This window comes from Coregonus lavaretus (assembly GCF_964263955.1).
Source record: "Coregonus lavaretus genome assembly, chromosome: 2".
Lineage (NCBI taxonomy): Eukaryota > Metazoa > Chordata > Actinopteri > Salmoniformes > Salmonidae > Coregonus > Coregonus lavaretus.
In genome coordinates this window covers 57,641,955-57,662,407 of record NC_139989.1, presented here as the reverse complement: position 1 = coordinate 57,662,407, position 20,453 = coordinate 57,641,955, and the positions used below count along the sequence as shown (strand labels likewise).

General features: G+C 43.7%; 1 protein-coding gene across 1 annotated transcript; it reads right to left on the bottom strand.

Moving 5' to 3' along the window:
- LOC311143020 (centriolar coiled-coil protein of 110 kDa-like) lies at positions 1-16,572 on the bottom strand (the record flags this gene model as incomplete). The annotated part of the gene is made up of 13 exons (XM_084178815.1): positions 1-88; positions 1,867-1,926; positions 4,319-4,384; positions 4,582-4,652; positions 6,195-6,311; positions 6,398-6,499; positions 6,719-6,835; positions 7,057-7,166; positions 7,579-7,762; positions 8,252-8,373; positions 8,677-9,961; positions 11,907-12,035; positions 16,414-16,572. The coding sequence occupies 13 exons, from the start codon at positions 16,570-16,572 to the stop codon at positions 1-3; spliced, it is 2,610 nt and encodes an 869-aa protein (XP_084034941.1).
- Between the last annotated feature and the right edge of the window lie 3,881 nt (positions 16,573-20,453).

The following is a 20,453-nucleotide window of genomic DNA, read 5'->3' as shown; positions in this document are numbered from 1 at the left end:
TTAGCCCAGGGAATTCTGCTTCTTCAGGCTGTCTGAGCGCCTCACTCTGTCCTCCGGGGTCTTTCTGTACCAGCTCCTGACAGACAGACACAGACAGATAGACAGACAGACAGAGAGGGTGGAGGGGGGAGAGATGGGGCGGTTTTTATTAATTATATACTATAGTTGTATTATTAAATGTTTATGAGTTAAGGAATAAAATACAGTGGGGGAAAAAAGTATTTAGTCAGCCACCAATTGTGCAAGATCTCCCACTTAAAAAGATGACAGAGGCCTGTAATTTTCATCATAGGTACACGTCAACTATGACAGACAAAATAAGGAAAAAAAATCCAGAAAATCACATTGTAGGATTTTTTATGAATTTATTTGCAAATTATGGTGGAAAATAAGTATTTGGTCAATAACAAAAGTTTCTCAATACTTTGTTATATACCCTTTGTTGGCAATGACACAGGTCAAACGTTTTCTGTAAGTCTTCACAAGGTTTTCACACACTGTTGCTGGTATTTTGGCCCATTCCTCCATGCAGATCTCCTCTAGAGCAGTGATGTTTTGGGGCTGTTGCTGGGCAACACGGACTTTCAACTCCCTCCAAAGATTTTCTATGGGGTTGAGATCTGGAGACTGGCTAGGCCACTCCAGGACCTTGAAATGCTTCTTATGAAGCCACTCCTTCGTTGCCCGGGCGGTGTGTTTGGGATCATTGTCATGCTGAAAGACCCAGCCACGTTTCATCTTCAATGCCCTTGCTGATGGAAGGAGGTTTTCACTCAAAATCTCACGATACATGGCCCCATTCATTCTTTCCTTTACACGGATCAGTCGTCCTGGTCCCTTTGCAGAAAAACAGCCCCAAAGCATGATGTTTCCACCCCCATGCTTCACAGTAGGTATGGTGTTCTTTGGATGCAACTCAGCATTCTTTGTCCTCCAAACACGACGTGTTGAGTTTTTACCAAAAAGTTCTATTTTGGTTTCATCTGACCATATGACATTCTCCCAATCCTCTTCTGGATCATCTAAATGCACTCTAGCAAACTTCAGACGGGCCTGGACATGTACTGGCTTAAGCAGGGGGACACGTCTTGCACTGCAGGATTTGAGTCCCTGGTGGCGTAGTGTGTTACTGATGGTAGGCTTTGTTACTTTGGTCCCAGCTCTCTGCAGGTCATTCACTAGGTCCCCCCGTGTGGTTCTGGGATTTTTGCTCACCGTTCTTGTGATCATTTTGACCCCACGGGGTGAGATCTTGCGTGGAGCCCCAGATCGAGGGAGATTATCAGTGGTCTTGTATGTCTTCCATTTCATAATAATTGCTCCCACAGTTGATTTCTTCAAACCAAGCTGCTTACCTATTGCAGATTCAGTCTTCCCAGCCTGGTGCAGGTCTACAATTTTGTTTCTGGTGTCCTTTGACAGCTCTTTGGTCTTGGCCATAGTGGAGTTTGGAGTGTGACTGTTTGAGGTTGTGGACAGGTGTCTTTTATACTGATAACAAGTTCAAACAGGTGCCATTAATACAGGTAACGAGTGGAGGACAGAGGAGCCTCTTAAAGAAGAAGTTACAGGTCTGTGAGAGCCAGAAATCTTGCTTGTTTGTAGGTGACCAAATACTTATTTTCCACCATAATTTGCTAATAAATTCATTAAAAATCCTACAATGTGATTTTCTGGATTTTTTTTCCTCAATTTGTCTGTCATAGTTGACGTGTACCTATGATGAAAATTACAGGCCTCTCTCATCTTTTTAAGTGGGAGAACTTGCACAATTGGTGGCTGACTAAATACATTTTTTCCCCACTGTAAGAAGGGAAGAGAAATAAAGAGGGGGAGAAGTAGAGAGAGGTTGGAGACTGTACTCACCCCTGTCGGTTTAGCTGACCTGTGACTGAGGCATTCTGACCCTGACTTGGCTTCAGGATCCTGAGGGAGAGAGAGAGTGATGAGGAGAGAAAGACAGAAAGGGGAGATACAGTCGAAGTCGGAAGTTTACATACACTTAGGTTGGAGTCATAAAAACTCATTTTTCAACCACTCCACAAATTTCTTCTTAACAAACTATCGTTTTGGCAAGTCAGTTAGGACATCTACTTTGTGCATGACACAAGTAATTTTTCCAACTATTGTTTACAGAGAGATTATTTCACTTATAATTCACTGTATCACAATTCCAGTGGGTCAGAAGTTTACATACACTAAGTTGACTGTGCCTTTAAACAGCTTGGACAATTCCAGAAAATTATGTCATGGCTTTAGAAGCTTCTAATAGGCTAATTTACATAATTTGAGTCAATTGGAGGTGTATCTGTGGATGTATTTCAAGGCCTACCTTCAAACTCAGTGCCTCTTTGCTTGACATTATGAGAACATCAAAAGAAATCAGCCAAGACCTCAGAAAAAACAATGTAGACCTCCACAAGTCTGGTTCATCCCTGGGAGCAATTTCCAAACGCATGAAGGTACCACATTAATCTGTACAAACAATAGTATGCAATTATAAACACCATGGGACCACGCAGCCATCATACCGCTCATGAAGGAGACACGTTCTGTCTCCTAGAGATGAACGTACTTTGGTGCGAAAAGTGCATATCAATCCCAGAACAACAGCAAAGGACCTTGTGAAGATGCTGGAGGAAACAGGTACAAAAGTATCTATATCCACAGTAAAACAAGTCTTACATCGACATAACCTGAAAGGCCGCTCAGCAAGAAAGAAGCCACTGCTCCAAAACCGCCATAAAAAAGCCAGACTACGGTTTGCAACTGCACATGGGGACAAAGATCTTACTTTTTGGAGAAATGTCCTCTGGTCTGATGAAACAAAAATAGAACTGTTTGGCCATAACGACCATCGTTATGTTTGGAGGAAAAAGGGGAAGGCTTGCAAGCTGAAGAACACCATCCCAAAGCCCTGACCTCAATCCTATAGAAAATGTGTGGGCAGAACTGAAAAAGCCTGTGCGAGCAAGGAGGCCTACAAACCTGACTCAGTTACACCAGCTCTGTCAGGAGGAATGGGCCAAAATTCACTTCCCACTTATTGTGGGAAGCTTGTGGAAGGCTACCCGAAACGTTTGACCCAAGTTAAACAATTTAAAGGCAATGCTAGCAAATACTAATTGAGTGTATGTAAACTTCTGACCCACTGGGAATGTGATGAAAGAAATAAAAGCTTAAATAAATAATTCTCTCTACTATTATTCTGTCAATTCATATTCTTAAAATAAAGTTGTGATCCTAACTGACCTAAGACAAGGAATTTTTACTAGGATTAAATGTCAGGAATTGTGAAAAACTGTGTTTAAATGTATTTGGCTAACATTTACATTATATTTTAGTGATTTAGCAGATGCTCTTATCCAGAGCGACTTACAGTTAGTGAGTGCATACATTATTTTTTTATAGATTTTTTTCATACTGGCCCCCAGAGGGAATCGAACCCACAACCCTGGCGTTGCAAACGCCATGCTCTACCAACTGAGCTACATCCCTGCTGGCCATTCCCTCCCCTACCCTGGACGACGCTGGGCCAATTGTGCGCCGCCCCATGGGTCTCCCGGTCGCGGCCGGCTACGACAGAGCCTAGATTGCTAAGGTGTATGTAAACTTCCGACTTCAACTGTAGATAGTGTACCACTGACCTGTACTGACACCTAGAACACTTCCTTATCTGGAGGAGAACTGTTTCATATGTACAGCTTTTTTTTTAAGTATAGAAAGAAAGTAAGAGATGTGAAGTGTAGGAGACAGTAAGATATGTTAAGTATAGGAGACAATCAAAGATGTGAAGTATAGAAGACAGTAAGAGATGTGAAGTATAGGAGACAGTAAGATATGTGAAGTATAGGAGACAATCAAAGATGTGAAGTATAGAAGACAGTAAGAGATGTGAAGTATAGGAGACAGTAAGATATGTGAAGTATAGGAGACAATCAAAGATGTGAAGTATAGAAGACAGTAAGAGATGTGAAGTGTAGGAGACAGTAAGAGATGTGAAGTATAGGAGACAGTAAGAGATGTGAAGTATAGGAGAAGGTAAGAGATGTGAAGTATAGGAGACAGTCAAATATGTGAAGTATAGGAGACAGTAAGAGATGTGAAGTATAGAAGACAGTAAGATATGTGAAGTATAGGAGACAGTAAGAGATGTGAAGTATAGGAGACAGTAAGAGATGTGAAGTTTAGGAGACAGTAAGAAATGTGAAGTGTAGGAGAAGGTAAGATATGTGAAGTATAGGAGACAGTAAGAGATGTGAAGTATAGGAGACACTTATGTGCAGTCACTAGGGGGCAGCACTGTTCTGTACTGTACCTGTTAGTGGGAGGGCTCTTTGGCTTCTGCTGTACTTTCCTGGCTTGTCCTGGAGACTCACCCACCCTGAGAGAACAGAACGATACACATCAGAATAATTATCTAAAAGATGTCAGCCGAACATGAGTACATGAGTTCTCCTGACATAAATATATTTGGGATATTTCATCATAGGCTGATCTCCTGGTACAAATTCAACTAAGCCATCTGGTTTGATTACAGATCCACCATGTAACCAGTCCCACAGGACTCCACCCCCTCACCTCTTCTTCCTGTCCAGTGACCTCTGTGTGGCAGCAGACAGCATTCTGTCCTTAGAGCTCCTGGCTTTCTCCTATGGACCACACACACACACACACACACACACACACACACAGTCAGCAGATTCTCAGATTCAGTTACACATCAGAATCATCAACAGTATGTTTTAGCCCAGGGTCAGTATGTTTTAGGCCAGGGTCAGTGTGTTTTAGGCCAGGGTCAGTGTGTTTTAGGCCAGGGTCAGTGTGTTTTAGACCAGGGTCAGTGTGTTTTAGACCAGGGTCAGTATGTTTTAGGCCAGGGTCAGTATGTTTTAGGCCAGGGTCAGTATGTTTTAGGCCAGGGTCAGTGTGTTTTAGGACAGGATCAGTGTGTTTTAGGCCAGGGTCAGTGTGTTTTAGGCCAGGGTCAGTATGTTTTAGGCCAGGGTCAGTATATTTTAGGCCAGTGTCAGTATGTTTTAGGCCAGGGTCAGTGTGTTTTAGACCAGGGTCAGTGTGTTTTAGGCCAGGGTCAGACAGAGATTTAGGCCAGGGTCAGTGTGTTTTAGGCCAGGGTCAGTATGTTTTAGGCCAGGGTCAGTATGTTTTAGGCCAGGGTCAGTGTGTCAGTGTGTTTTAGACCAGGGTCAGTGTGTTTTAGGCCAGGGTCAGACAGAGATTGTGACAGATGAATCAACATTATTTCCATGGGGCTCATACGTTGATGGACAACAGAGAGAAAGGAGAGTTTTTATGTATGTTTTTGTACACCAAAAGTTTAACTCTTTGACAGATTAAATCTGACATTATCATTTCAAGAGTTTCTTTCCAAAACGCTATACATCCATTTTCAGAAATGTTGGTATATGAGCTTTTATTGTTTAAAGAAATTATGAAAGAGATTGGTGTGTTTCTTCACTATCTATTCATGGCTTTCAATGACAGACATGTATTTGTTTGAAATCTCACTTGATGGTTTCATTTCAGAGAAAATTATCATGTTTTTTTGCAAAACACTATATATCCACCTCAGTATCAATAAATAAGTAGTACTGCTAGGTTTTACACAACCAAATGTAACAACTTTTTTTTATATATATATATATATAAAGAACTGTATGTAACTGTATATTAATTAATCAATACAATAATATGAGATCTGTATGTAAAACATTTACATTTGACATTTTAGTCATTTAGCAGATGCTCTTATCCAGGGTGACTTAGAGTTAGTGCATTCATCTTAAGATAGCTATTCACAATCAAATATATAGTATACGAACATTCCATTCCAGCTAAACAACTAGCTATAGTGAAGGTACCTAAAAGTAACAATTTCTGGTGAAAAAACGCAAATGTGCAAAATTGGTGGATATAGCATTTTCAAAATAAACTCTTCATTTGTCTCTGCTAGGCCGTGGCCTTAGGGTCAAGCTAGACTCTGCTTTAAAAAGTAAAATAATGTTTTGTCTTAGGTCACTTGTTTTTGTGATTTCTTTACTGTGAGAATGACAAGGTTTAAGTCTCTCTGCTATGATTGCCCTATTTGTGTGACTGACAGTTAAAAGTCCCAACCAGGGTGTTGTGGTTGGTCTAAGTCTGTGATTGAAAGGTGAAATGTCCAGTCAGGTTACCATTTCTCTTAGCTTCTTCTCTGTGCGGACCTCTCTGTCCAGCTGCAGCAGAGCTAGCCTCTCCTCCAGGGGCATCTCAAAGAAGATGTCATGGACGTCATATTGAGCTGCACGCAACTGATGGAGAGGACACACACACAATATAATCAATACTCGTAGTCATCCGGTTCCACTTTCTGTGTCTCTCTCTCTCTCTGTGTTACCTGTGCCCTGACTCTCTCCTGCAGAGACAGATCCTGTGCTGTGATGGATCCTCTCTTCTGTGGAGCTTCAGTCTGGAACAAGCGGATGAACTCTTGTGTGTCCTAAAACCATACACACACACAGATGTAAAAATGGTACCATTTAAATTATTAATTATTAAAGGTTATTGTCTTTAAATCAGTCAAAGTCCAATATGATTGTGTTTCAGTTCCATTATGATTCAGTTGCTATTACCCTACATAACTATACTGTATAGTTACTATACATCTACATTGTGTATACATGTGTGTGTCTGTGTGCAGATATGAGAGTGCTCTCACCTGAATGGTCTGGCGCAGCTGTTTGACCTTCTCTGTCTGGAGCAGTCTGCGGGTGAGGAACCCACGACTGATGGCTCCCAGACGACACAGCGCCCTCTGCTGTTCAACTGTCACAACCTGAGTGAGGAGCAGTAGAACATTCCAGGAATAGACACATGGAAATCAACTTACACACACTCAAGAGAAGATTGTATTATATTAAATATATTGTATTACAAAACAATGAAACACACATATACATAGAACATAATTCTGGAAATGGAAACACAAGAGGGAGCACCAACAGTTGGGACCACACACATATATGTAGAAGCACACGCATACACACACACACGCACCTGACTGAGCCTTCCCCGGGGCTTGCTGGCCCCCCAAGTGGACCCCCACAGGTAGACAGGAGGCTGCATGGAGGGAGAGGGAGCACTGGAGCTCAGTGGAGAGGTGAAACCTAGAGAGAGAGTGGAAAGATACCTTTTACACATTACATTCATACAGAAACAGGCAAACAAGCAATAAACAATTTACTTTGCCAAGATGGCTTTACATATCTGAGACCTACAGGGGAACCATTGTTGCAGTATATGCATTTATTGTGTAAACAGTTTGGTTGGTATTTTATTGATTAATTTGCACATAAAAAAAAAAAACACAATATGAAGATGAGAATTAAAAGACAAAATAAATGTACAAGTGGAGGAGAGGTGAAAACTAAAACACCCTAAGGGTTTTGTAAAGCACCTCCCTATTTCAAAATAGTAATAGAAAAAATAGTAATATCACCCAATGCTTCAACCCAAAGACATCTACAGAGGTAATGGTTTGTGTGTCTGAGTTATTCTTCCATGCCACAGTACACCTACCCATGCTGTGTACACTGTGTCTAGGTGACCTATCAGCAGGACTCAGGGTGGGGCTAAGGCCAGGGCAGGAAGGGCTGAGGCCAGGGTAGATGTCACTCACAGATCTCCGGTCACGCCCATCGTCCCCACACTGGGGCCGGCCACACCCCTGCTCTCTTAGCCTCTTCTCCTTCTCATCCAGCTCCTAATAAAGACACAGAGAAACACACACACACACACACATGTGCACACGCACGTGAACACATACACGGATGTGTAGCCTTGAGCACTGGACAGACAGTCACTTCTCTACAGCAGCCAAACAATTACACTTTGCAAATGCTAACATATTCAAACTTATGTAACTTAAAGCCACATTCTGGGATATAAAAACACTTGTTTTGGTATACAGCTGAGGGGTGGGGCTAGGGAAATGTAACCCCTCTCAAATTCCTACTAGGCAGTGCTCTAGACGCAAGGACTGACAGGCCATGACATCCAAGAAACAGCTTCCCAAATCCCAGACTGTAGCTTTAAAGTTTCATTCTCTGTGTGACATTCTGTCTGCATATATTATATATAATATCACAAACTAGGAAAGAATGCACTGATAGTTATGGAAAAATAGTGACAAATGTTGGTTTTGCTACATTGAGTGGGGTCAACATCCCATGGTGTAGTTCCATGTCCTGACCTGACAGAGGCGCTGTTGTTCTCTCTCCTGTTCAGCCATGAGAAGAGACATCTGCAGGGCATGCTCCTCCTCCAGACGCCTCTTCATCTCCTCCAGAGCACTCACACGTCGCTGGGTCTCCTCTGAAACACACACACACACAAACGCACATGAACGCACCCAGGGATGCACACATACACATGCACAAACCACACACACAAGCATGAACGCACACACACAATTATTTTTAAAAAATTGTCAATGCTTGCACGAAAAGTAGTGGACTTCATATTCAAAACAAATTAATCACAGAGAACAGACTGTCCTGTATAGTCTTCTTCATAACACACACCATCTCTCTCTCTCTCTCTCTCTCTCTCTCTCTCTCTCTCTCTCTCTCTCTCTCTCTCTCTCTCTCTCTCTCTCGCTCTCTCTCTCTTGCTCACCTGTCTTACTGTCCTGTTCCTCTAGGGAAGAGCTGGGTGTGATCCGTCCATCATGGGGCCCCTGAGGCCCCTCAGTCTCCAGCCTCATCTTGACGTGACAAGGAGAGAGGTCAGGGGTCAAGGGCCTCACGTGGGGCCTTAGCAGCGCGGCCGAAGGGTTCTCCACTTCATAGGACTGGTTCAGGGGGACCGCGGGGCTCCTACGGCTGGGGGGCAAAAGAGGCACTCCTCCCATGAAGCGCGGGAGCCTCTCCTGGCTGCGGTCCATACCAGGTCCCGAGGCGGAATGGGAGGAGTGGAGCTGGCTGTCTAGGGTGTGGCAGCGCCGGCGAAACCCAGAGCTGATGATGTCATGATGCCCAAGTGAACCAGGACCGGAGGTGCTGACTGGGCTGCAGCTCTTCTCCTGGACCTGGCTGGTGCCACACTGGCTGCTACGACGACTACTGCTACCGTCACTGACGCCTGACCCCCGATCCGGTGACCTCATCACCCCTGTCGCCATGACAACAGCGCTCTCCTGGTGCCTCCCGGCTAGCCCTCTGGGGATGAGGTCGACCGGGCCAATGGGGAAGGAGATCATGATGTTGCCAGTGGACACTGGGCGTGGTCGCCGGCGGTGGGGGCGGGGACTCATGCTGGGTTCGGGGCTGGGCAGGAGGGCGTAAGCGTCGGGGAGGCCAGACGAGAGGTAGCTAAACCGGGAGTCATATGGATTACACATAGCCTGGTACTGGGCTTGAGCTTGGGCAGGATACTGGCTCTGGTGCGGGATGTGGGCCTGGGTCTGAGGTGGGCTTAGCGGACTGTGGCGCAGGCTGTACCCCTGTTCAGGTCTCATCTCTCCCAGAGGACTGCGGCTCTCGTTCTCCTTGTCAGAGAGGCTCTCCGCGGGCGGGGTGGTTGGAGTGACCCCACCGATGACCTTTGACCCCCTCTGGGCCTGCTCTCTCTCCACGTACTCCCTCGACCTTCTCAGAAGGCTCTGGAGACTCACATCCTGAACGCCCCCCATCTCTTCTTCTCCCCTCTCTACCTCCCACCTCTCCTCCTCTACCTGGTTCTCTCTCTCCTCTGCTCTGTACCCATTCAGGACTATGGGGGACTCAAGTTGAGGGGTGGTGGGCCGATCAGCTATGGGTAGCCCAACCACACCACCACCCCTGGGTAGCCCAGGGGAGTCTGTGACCAGGGTGTAGCCATTCACTGTCTCAGGTTTTGGGGAAAGGCAATACGGCGGAGTTGGTGGATCCATTTTACCCTCCATCTCTGGTACTTTGTCCACCTGTAGTCAGAGAGGCAGAGAGAAGAGGGGAATTAACACAAATAATCAGATATGTGGCTGCGTCCGACAAAGCACCCTTTTCCCTTTGTAACATGCACTACTTTTGACCAGAGGTAGTGCACTTCATAGGGAATAGGGTGCCATTTAAGACTAACAATTATTATTACAATCTAGAATGAGAAAATTATAGGTTAAAGTCAGGTCAGTTGTTGGCTGTTTACTCCCTCTACATCAGACACTTGATTGATCTACTGTATACAGTGTTCTCAACAGGCTGGGCAGTCCCATTTCCCTCAAGTGTTTGAGGACAAGAAGATAAGATATACGATTTTTTTCCACTTGTTCGGAAACAAGTCAAAGTTGTTTCACTTCAAGTCATTGAGAAACTGAAGTGGAATCTGTGTTGTTGAAATAGTCTTCTTGATATGTTTTACAGTAGACTTTAGGGAGACAGGTCCGGTGTAAAGCAGGTAAAAATAGCATTGCCTAGTGAGTCCCCCCACTGGTATTTAAGGTTGTGTGGCTAGTGCAGTGTTACATTAGAAACTTCAGATCATGAGTTAAGGTAATGTACTACATTTTAGGGATGACAAACAGGTATTTTCCCACACAGGTACATTTAAATAAAAACTCCTGAAGGGCTGGGTTTTCCAACACCTTCGTCGCTAAAGTTATTTACATACATAACATTTAACATTTAACATTTTAGTCATTTAGCAGACGGTCTTATGCAGAGCAACTTACAGTTAGTGCATTCATCTTAAGGTAACTAGGTGAGACAACCACCTATCACAGTCATAGTAAGTCAAATTTTTCCTCAATGAAGCGGCTATCAGCAAAATCAGTGCTAGTAAGAAAACACAAGTCAAGTGAACTCTGGAAGACCCAGACTCATGCCACTCGTAAAACAGCAAAGCTCTTCATTTGGCACATTTGTTCACACATAGAACATTGACCGTCAAAAATTGATTATTCAGGTGTCCCTCTCTCGCGGCTACTATTTTAGCTCATTTTGGAAACGTTTGGGAAATGGTTGGAAAACGTTTCAAGTTTTAATGTCAAATGCACAAGTACAGTGAAATGACTCTCTTGCAAGCTCAAACCCCAACAATGCAGTAATCAATAACAAGGTATTACTAAAAATAACAAGGTAGAACAAAAACACATAAGATATAAAAATAAGAAGAACAGGATCAAGTAAATAAGCATCCTATATACAGGGTCAGTTCCAGTACCATATTTACAATGTGCAGGGATACTGGATCTATAGAGGTAGATATGTATAGGTGTAAGGTGACTAGGCATCAGGATATATGATAAACAGAGTAGCAGCAGCGCATATGATAATTGTATGTGAGTGGGTGTGTGTAGAGTCATTATAAATGTGTGTGCATATTATGTGTGAGCAAAAGATGGAGTGATTGTTTGTGTGTGTGTTGGAGTATCAGTGTGTGTAGTGTGTAGGGTCCTGTGAGTGTGCATAGAATACAAAGGTCAACTCAGATAGTCCGTGTAGCCATTTTGTTAGATACAGTATTTAGTTAACTATTTAGCAGTCTTATGGCATAGGGATAGAAGCTGTTCAGGAGCCTGTTGGTGTCAGACTTGATGCACCGGTACCGCTTGCCATGCAGAGGCAGAGAGAACAGTCTATGGCAGGGTTCCCCTAGGTGGCGGCCCGCAGGTGGTTGTATTTGTCCCCCCTAGTTTTCTGAGCAAAAACAAATGTAATACAAATCAAATGTTTTTGTTGAATTTTCATTGTTGGACATAAGAAACTGTAAAAACACCAGGAACTCAGCTCCAAGTGATTTTAATTTGGGAAATCTGTTCCCACAACCATCGGCTCAAGAAAAAAACCGGCCCACGGCTGAATCTAGTTGATGATCCCTGGTTTATGGCTTGGGTGGTTGAAGTCTTTGGGAAATGGTTGTATGAGACTGACCTGAGCATTGTCCAGGATGTCCTGAACCCTGGCCAGCAGGCTGCTGCTGCGTAGTGTCTGTCTGTCCACCTCCAGCTGGGCAGCCCTCTGTCTGTACTGGGACATCTCCCGTCGCTGCTCCACACTCAGCTGAGGATGGATCACAATAAACACACACAGTCAGAGAAACACACACATACATAGTCAGATAAAGACAAACAGACAGACAGGCACACATGCACCCACACACATTCTCCCCTGGGTCTCTCGGAATCCATGTGACAATGTTATATTACACTCTTAGAAAAGAAGGTGCTATCTAGAACCTTAAAGGGTTCTTCGACTGTCCCCTTAGGAGAACCCTTTGAAGAACCATTTTTGGTTGCAGGCAGGACCCTTTTGGGTTCCATATAGAACCCTTTCTACAGAGGGTTCTACATAGAACCCAAAACGATTCTACCTGGAACCCAAACGGGTTCTACCTGGAACCAAAAAAGGGTTCTCCTATGGGGACAGCTGAATAACCCTTTTGGAACCTTTTTTTCTACGAGTGTAGGCTACTTCTTCCTCAGAACACAATGGTCCAGTTCTGGAATGTGAGACAGAAACAGAGCAGGCCTAATAACCTTCCCTCTCATCAGCTCTCAAACCTCCCTCTCTCTCTCTCTCTCTCTCTCTCTCTCTCTCTCTCTCTCGTTCTCTCTCTCTCTCTCTCTCTCTCTCTCTCTCTCTCTCTCTCTCTCTCTTTCTCTCTCTCTCACACTCTCTCTCTCTCGCTCGCTCGCTCTCTCTCTCGCTCTCTCTCTCTCTCTTTCTCTCTCTCTCTCTCTCTCTCTTCAATTTCAATTTGTATTTACAATGGTGTTTGTTCTTCACTGGTTGCCCTTTTCTTGTGGCAACAGGTCACAAATCTTGCTGCTGTGATTGCACACTGTGGTATTTCACCAAATAGATATGGGAGTTTATCAAAATTGGATTTGTTTTCAAATTCTTTGTGGGTCTGTGTAATCTGAGGGAAGTATGTGTCTCTAATATGGTTATGAAGTGCAGCTCAGTTTCCACCTCATCTCCTGCACACGTACGCACAGATGCACACACATAAACCCACACTGCATGCACAAACACACACCCCTCTCTATCCCCCCTCTCACAAACATTTCCTTCACACAGCTCCTCCCAGTAAACTTAATCAGGCAGCAGTCAGACAACATGGATCCTCCTGATATGAATCAACCTAGTTGTTCTTCCATGTCAACACCCCCCCCCCCCCTCTCTCCCCTTGACAGCTGATCCGATTGGGACAAGTAACATGTCTTAGGGAACATCATGATGTGTCAAATCGGAGGGCCTGTTGTCTGGACCTCTGGCAGTCTCTATGGGGGTGCCACAGGGTTCAATTCTCGGGGCAGACTCTATTCTCTGTGTATATCAATGATGTCGCTCTTGCTGCTGGTGACTCTCAGATCCACCTCTACGCAGACGACACCATTTTGTACACATCTGGCCCTTCATTGGACACTGTGTTAACAAACCTCCAAACGAGCTTCAATGCCATACAACACTCCTTCCGTAGCCTCCAACTGCTCTTAAACGCTAGTAAAACTAAATGCATGCTCTTCAATCGAACGCTGCTTGCACCCGCCCACCCAACTAGAATCACTACTCTAATATGTGGACAACTACAAATACCTAGGTGTCTGGTTAGACCGTAAACTCTCCTTCCAGACTCACATTAAGCATCTCCAATCCAAAGATAAATCTAGAATCGGCGTCCTATTTCGCAACAAAGCCTCCTTCTCTCATGCTGCCAAACATGCCCTCGTAAAACCGACTATCCTACCAATCCTTGACTTCGGCGATGTCATTTACAAAATAGCCTCCAACATTCTACTCAGCAAATTGGATGTAGTCTATCACAGTGCCATCTGTTTTGTCACCAAAGCCCCATATACTACCCACCATTGTGACCTGTACGCTCTCGTTGGCTGGCCCTCACTACATATTCGTCGCCAAACCCACTGGCTCCAGGTCATCTATAAATCACTGCTAGGCAAATCCCTGCCTTATTTTAGCTCATTGGTCACCATAGCAACACCCACCCGTAGTATGCGCTCCAGCAGGTATATCTCACTGGTCATCCCCAAAGCCTTTGGCCGCCATTCCTTCCAGTTCTCTGCTGCCAATGACTGGAACGAGCTGCAAAAATCTCTGAAGCTGGAGACTCTTATCTCCCTCACTAACTTTAAGCATCAGTTGTCAGAGCAGCTTACCGATCACTGCACCTGTACACAGCCCATCTGTAATTAGCCCACCCAACTACCTCATCCCTATATTGTTATTTGTTTTGCTCATTTGCACCCCAGTATCTCTATTTGCACATAATTTTCTGCACATCTATCACTCCAGTGTTAATACTAAATTGTAATTATTTAGCACTATGGCCTATTTATTGCCTTACCTCCATTACTTACTACATTTGCACACACTGTATATAGATTTTCTATTGTGTTATTGACTGTACGTTTTGTTTATTCCATATGTAACTCTGTGTTGTTGTTGTTGTTTTTATCGCACTACTTTGCTTTATCTTGACCAGGTCGCAGTTGTAAATGAGAACTTGTTCTCAACTGGCTTACCTGGTTAAATAAAGGTTAAATATTATTATTTTTTTATGATGCTCTCCTCTCCCTGCCAGAGAGGGATACTTTTCCCAAAAAACTCTAATTTTATGAAGTGGTCATACATTGATTCAGACTGTCGCTAATATTGAGTTTTATTGGTAAGATATGTGTATCATATCCAGTGATGATTAAAAGGGCAATCTGCCGTTCCATCCATTTTTGGAAATTAATTATATGTACCCATTGTTTCTTGAAGAATATAACTCATAAAATGCCTCATGGGCTTAGTTCAACTTTAGTACCCCATCAAGAACCCAAAATATAAGCTTGTTTTACTCCAATGTTTGTAAACAAAGTAAATGTAAACAAACACTATTTAGCCTCAAAACATGATTAAAACTATAATTTTTATATCATTGATGGTCAGCCTTGTCTGTCTATGAATTTGAGAGTGGTTACATTTCTCAAGCCCCATCCCCAATCTTTTTACCAAAACAGGGGCAGGGAAAAGGCTTTGAACCATTGATTGCCCCTTTAATACTCTGTGATTTAACAAAATAAACAATTATGTGTTTTTTATGGTGACTCTTTCTCTAAGACATGTGAATTACAAAATGGATAAGCCAGATATTTGGTGTGTGCGTGTGGGCATAATGGTGTGTGTGTGTCCACTCAATGCCCATTGCCCACAATGCTACATTGTAAACCAAAGGATCATTGCATTTAGTTACCATGCAACTTGAGAGTTACAAAACCCCAGACAGGAGAATACCCACACATACACAAACTCTCCTGGGGAACCATGTTGTTGTCATGGGAGAAAGCAAAGTCACCCCCATGACAACAAACTACGCTCACTGGGCTGAATCCTAATTGGATATAAGTATGCTTAACTTAACTCAAACATTTGTGCACATTTACTATTACCTTCACCTTTTATGCAAAGGTTGGAATTACATGCATGGATAATATCTATGGTTAGGATTTAGCCCACAATATATACAATGTACGTAAGGGATAATCAACAAGGGAACATGCGTTCTATGGAAAATAATGAACGACGTGGAAGGTGTGTTCCACAACGCACTAGCGGAGTGGAACTAACCTTCTAAGGAGTGGCATTATTTTTCTTAGAATGCATAGAGTCCCGAGTTGATTATCCCTTTTATGCCATGGCTATAATTGAACACATTTGCAGGTAGAAATGGGTTTAACATCCACTGAAGTAGCTAGCAAGTTTACTAGATGGTGGTCCTCTGTAGCTCAGCTGGTAGAGCACGGCGCTTGTAACGCCAAGGTAGTGGGTTCGATCCCCGGGACCACCCATACACAAAAAAAAAATGTATGCACGCATGACTGTAAGTCGCTTTGGATAAAAAGCGTCTGCCAAATGGCATATTATTATTATTATTATTATTAGATAGCTACAGTAGTTGCTTTGGTAACCAAACATACAGCCTTGCTAGTTTAGCTAACCAAACTATCAGTCCTAGCTTGCTATTATGAAAATCGAATTCAATAATGCCAATAATGATTTCAATTTGACTTTTTTATTCAAAAGCAGCTCAAACATAGAGCTTGTAAGAATGAACTATAGCCATTGAATTCTACCGTGCTGATATACTGTTCGTTATAGGGAAATAATGCACGCTCTAGAATGCCTTTCAAGCCAATCAGAAATGAGTTTTCAACAATGCCATGGTATAAATCTACAGTACATCCAATGCTGGGGAGGAATTGGAAAAAAGACACTGTAATATCCTAGAATTCATATTAAAATGATGTCACTTCAATACAACTCCATTCCCACGTTGCCCCCAATTCTACCCCTGACCTTATGTTACAGTATATCTATGTCTATACTGCTCTCCGCACCTTCTGCCCTTTCCCCCAGACTATCTCCTTACCAAGGGTGAGAGCACAGCCCTTCCATGGAAGTGGATGAAGGAGAGAGCTTCCACAGGACCAGGTGGCTCACAGCCTGTCTGCTGGCCCTGGCTCTTCCCCTGGCTCTCAGTCTGCAATCTGGCCAGGCTCCGCAGGCAGAAGTCCTCATAACTCTCCATGTCCATGTTTGGGCTCCAGCCTCTCAAAACTGCTGCTTACAACAGAGACACAGTCAGAAGAATAGTCATAAAACGGTACAGTATCCAACGAGAGAGGGTATTTCACAAGACACTGGAGGCAGGTGATCGAGCCTATAGGCTAAATGTAAACACAAGAAGCTCTGCTGTGTGTGTGAACCATGAAGGGGTTAGGCACTATCTGCTATCAAGCTATGAGCAACTGGAAGAGTGAGACAAATAAACACAAGGAGGGCTCTGTCATTAGTTACTGTATATCTCACATTCATCACATTCCACTCATGCTATTCTGAGAGGCATGGGCAAGCAGGACTATTTCCAGGATCCATTTGAGAAGCGGATGATGAGGAATCATGTTTCTGATCAATATGATTGCTTTTAAGGGAATGCTCGTCAGCAAAGACAATGAAGGTGCACACGCATGCACACACGCACGCACACACACACGCACGCACAGACACAATATTTTATTTAAACCAGTGTTTAACCCACAATGATTGAGAATTAATGAGATCATCATCATCAAATCAGGAAGCAACGGATAGAATGCCCCACTGACCCAATATCTCAACCAGAATAAGTATGGTCAGATAATTCCAGTAACACCAGTCCATTTTCCTGATAATGTGGTTATTTCATGGATGAATAGATGTAATGAAAAGTCACCTGAGTCAGTGTGTGAATTCCCTGTCTTATTATTGGTTCCCCCAGAGTAGGTAAATAACAGCCACCGCTAGTAGAAGACATACAGTAGCACTGTACGGTGTTATAGTTCATTCATTACATGGCATGATACAAATTACAGTCAAGCGCATCCAGCCTACACTTTTATACATTGTAGCAGAATAGTCTGGCTGGCAACAGTGAAGTCTCGCTACATTTTGCGGTATAGTAATAGTATTTGACTCGTGAAGCAAGCTATCCTTCTACAGCTGTGCCCAGTGGCTGACTGACAGAGGGTTTTGTCCGTGCCCATCCCTCCTCTTACCCTGATTTTCTAGCGTGACATCCACAACCAATGACTTCGTGTATCTATTATCTTACCCTATAGACAAGGTTGAAGACAAATTAATATCTCCTGGCGTCGTTTGTCTTATGGTTTCTGTTCTTTATAGAATTTCAGAATCGTGAATTTCTCTTTTCAATCTCAGGTTTGCCTCAAATGGTCCTCATCACATCGACTTCTTCCGGTCGCAACAGCGCCTCCTAGCAACATAATTTAGGCCCAGTTACATTTCTATCCATAGCACCTTCATTTCCCCTAGCCTAAGCTTCAAATGTTGAAAGGTGTAATATGATTTTACTAAGAAGCAATATGATCATGGCTCCACCAAGCCTAAATTGAGCCCAAATAGGACCCTGTCATGTCCTTTTTGAAATAGACAACCAAGGGGAAAATCATAAAAAGGCTGAAATGGAACCTGATCAGTCATAAAATCTAATCAAATCAAATTTTATTGGTCACATACACATATTTCGCAGATGTTATTGTAGTGTAGCGAAATGCTTGACCTGATGACCTCTTGAATCTGTAAAAGTATTACATGACTCACATTCAAATTGAGTGATTTGACAATGTAATTTACAAATGAAAGCACATTTGAAATAGTGTAAAATGCATAATCAATAATGTCCCATTCAAATTCATCTATTTCCTTCCAACTGTGTTATTGTTTAGTTTATTCAGATTTTGATTTTGTATGAGACAGATATGGATGTTTATGGAAAAGGGCAGATGGTTGAAAATGTGATTCCATTAAGATAATTTGTCACATCCTTTATCAATATATTGCTTTAGTGGGTGAACCTTCAAATTATTGCATTGTCAATTCAGTGTGGCATAAATTACAATAACATAAAACAACACGGGATTGAGAAATATTTTTATTCTTTTTCTAAAATAATTGTTTTGATTAAATAAACAGAGTTGCTACAGTTGAACATTGTTGCATTAAAACGTATTCAGTGGCGATTTTAGCATGTCAATCTTGATGGGGCAAACTCAACAAAAATGTTTTTTATGCATGCCAGAAAAGCCACTACACAACACAACACTAAACAATACAATAATTGCACTGTAACGGTGACAAACGGTGCCCACAAACTGTTAGGGATTACATAAAGCTGTCCCAACAGCAGAGCTTTCTTTTCAGCAGCATGGAGGGAATCCTTATCCCTGCTACACCTGGCTATCAGCAGAGCCTTGTCTGGCAGCGAAACAGTTCATTCAGCCTCGTTTACTGCCTTAAAAAAAAAAAAATCAGCTGATATGGCTGACTTGCTTAATCAAATGTGGTTTCTACTGAAAATTGAGATGTACAAACTATGGCATAAGGGGACGACGAGCGGATAAGAGGCAATCCGTAATTTCGATTAAGACATTAATGAGCGAGCTAGGACGGACTTAGTCAATATAACTATTTGTTCAGTACTTTTGAAATGACCACCCATACGTAAAAATGTATGCACACATGACTGTAAGTCGCTTTGGATAAAAGCGTCTGCTAAATGGCATATTATTATTATTATTATTATTATTATATTATTATTAAATGTACAGCGACAGAATTCAGAACATTGGCCGTTCTTACAGTATTCTCCCTGTACACCATGTCAGTGTTTGAAGTGGATGTGGTGTTGGAGTCAGGCGCAGGACACAGAAGCTAGTCCAACAGACTTTACTAGTCAGAAATATGACAATACAAAAAGAACGGGCCTCAAACAACGGAGGCGAGCGATATGCAAACAGTGCGTAAAACACGAAATATAAGCGATGCGCAAACAGTGCGTCAATACACTTAAATACACCAGAGCAAAATCCAAAACCCTAACGGACAGGCGGACAACAACACACAACTACAAACAAAACCAAAGGAAACTTATAGGTGACATAATCAATAAGTGATAAGACACAGGTGCACCAAACAGACAAAACCAAACAAACATAGAGAGCATCAAACGGTAGCAGCTAGTACTCCGGGGACGACGAACGCCGAAGCCTGCCCGAACAAGGAGGAGGAGCAGTCTCGGCGGAATTCGTGACACTACCCCCCCCTTGACGCGCGGATCCAGCCGTGCGCCGACCCCGGCCTCGGGGACGGCCAGGAGGACGTGGAGCAGGGCGCGTGGGATGACTACGATGGAACTCAGTCAGGAGGGATGGATCTAAAATGTCCCTCCGAGGCACCCAGCACCGTTCCTCCGGACCGTACCCCTCCCACTCCACGAGATATTGTAGACCCCCCATCCGACGTCTCGAATCCACGATGGACCGGACTGAGTACGCCGGAGCCCCCTCGATGTCCAGTGGGGGCGGAGGGGTCTCCCTTATCTCACTCTCCTGGAGTGGACCAGCTACCACCGGCCTGAGGAGAGACACATGGAATGAGGGGTTAATGTGATAGTCATTGGGCAGTTGCAACCTGTAACACACCTCATTCAATCTTCAAATGGCCCCACAAACCGCCGGCCAAGCTTCCGGCAGGGCAGGCGAAGGGGCAGGTTTCGAGTCGAGAGCCAGACTCGATCTCCAGGGGCGTAGACTGGACCCTCACTGCGGTGGAGGTCGGCGCTCGCCTTCTGCCTGCGGATGGCCCACTGCAGATGGACGTGGGCAGCATTCCACGTCTCCTCCGAGCGCCGAAACCACTCATCCACCACAGGAGCCTCGATCTGGCTCTGATGCCATGGTGCCAGAACCGGCTGATAACCTAACACACACTGAAAAGGGGTCAGGTTAGTAGAGGAGTGGCGGAGAGAGTTCTGAGCCATCTCTGCCCAGGGGATATACCCCGACCACTCCTCCGGCCGGCCCTGGCAATAGGATCTCAGAAACCTACCCACATCCTGGTTTACTCTCTCCA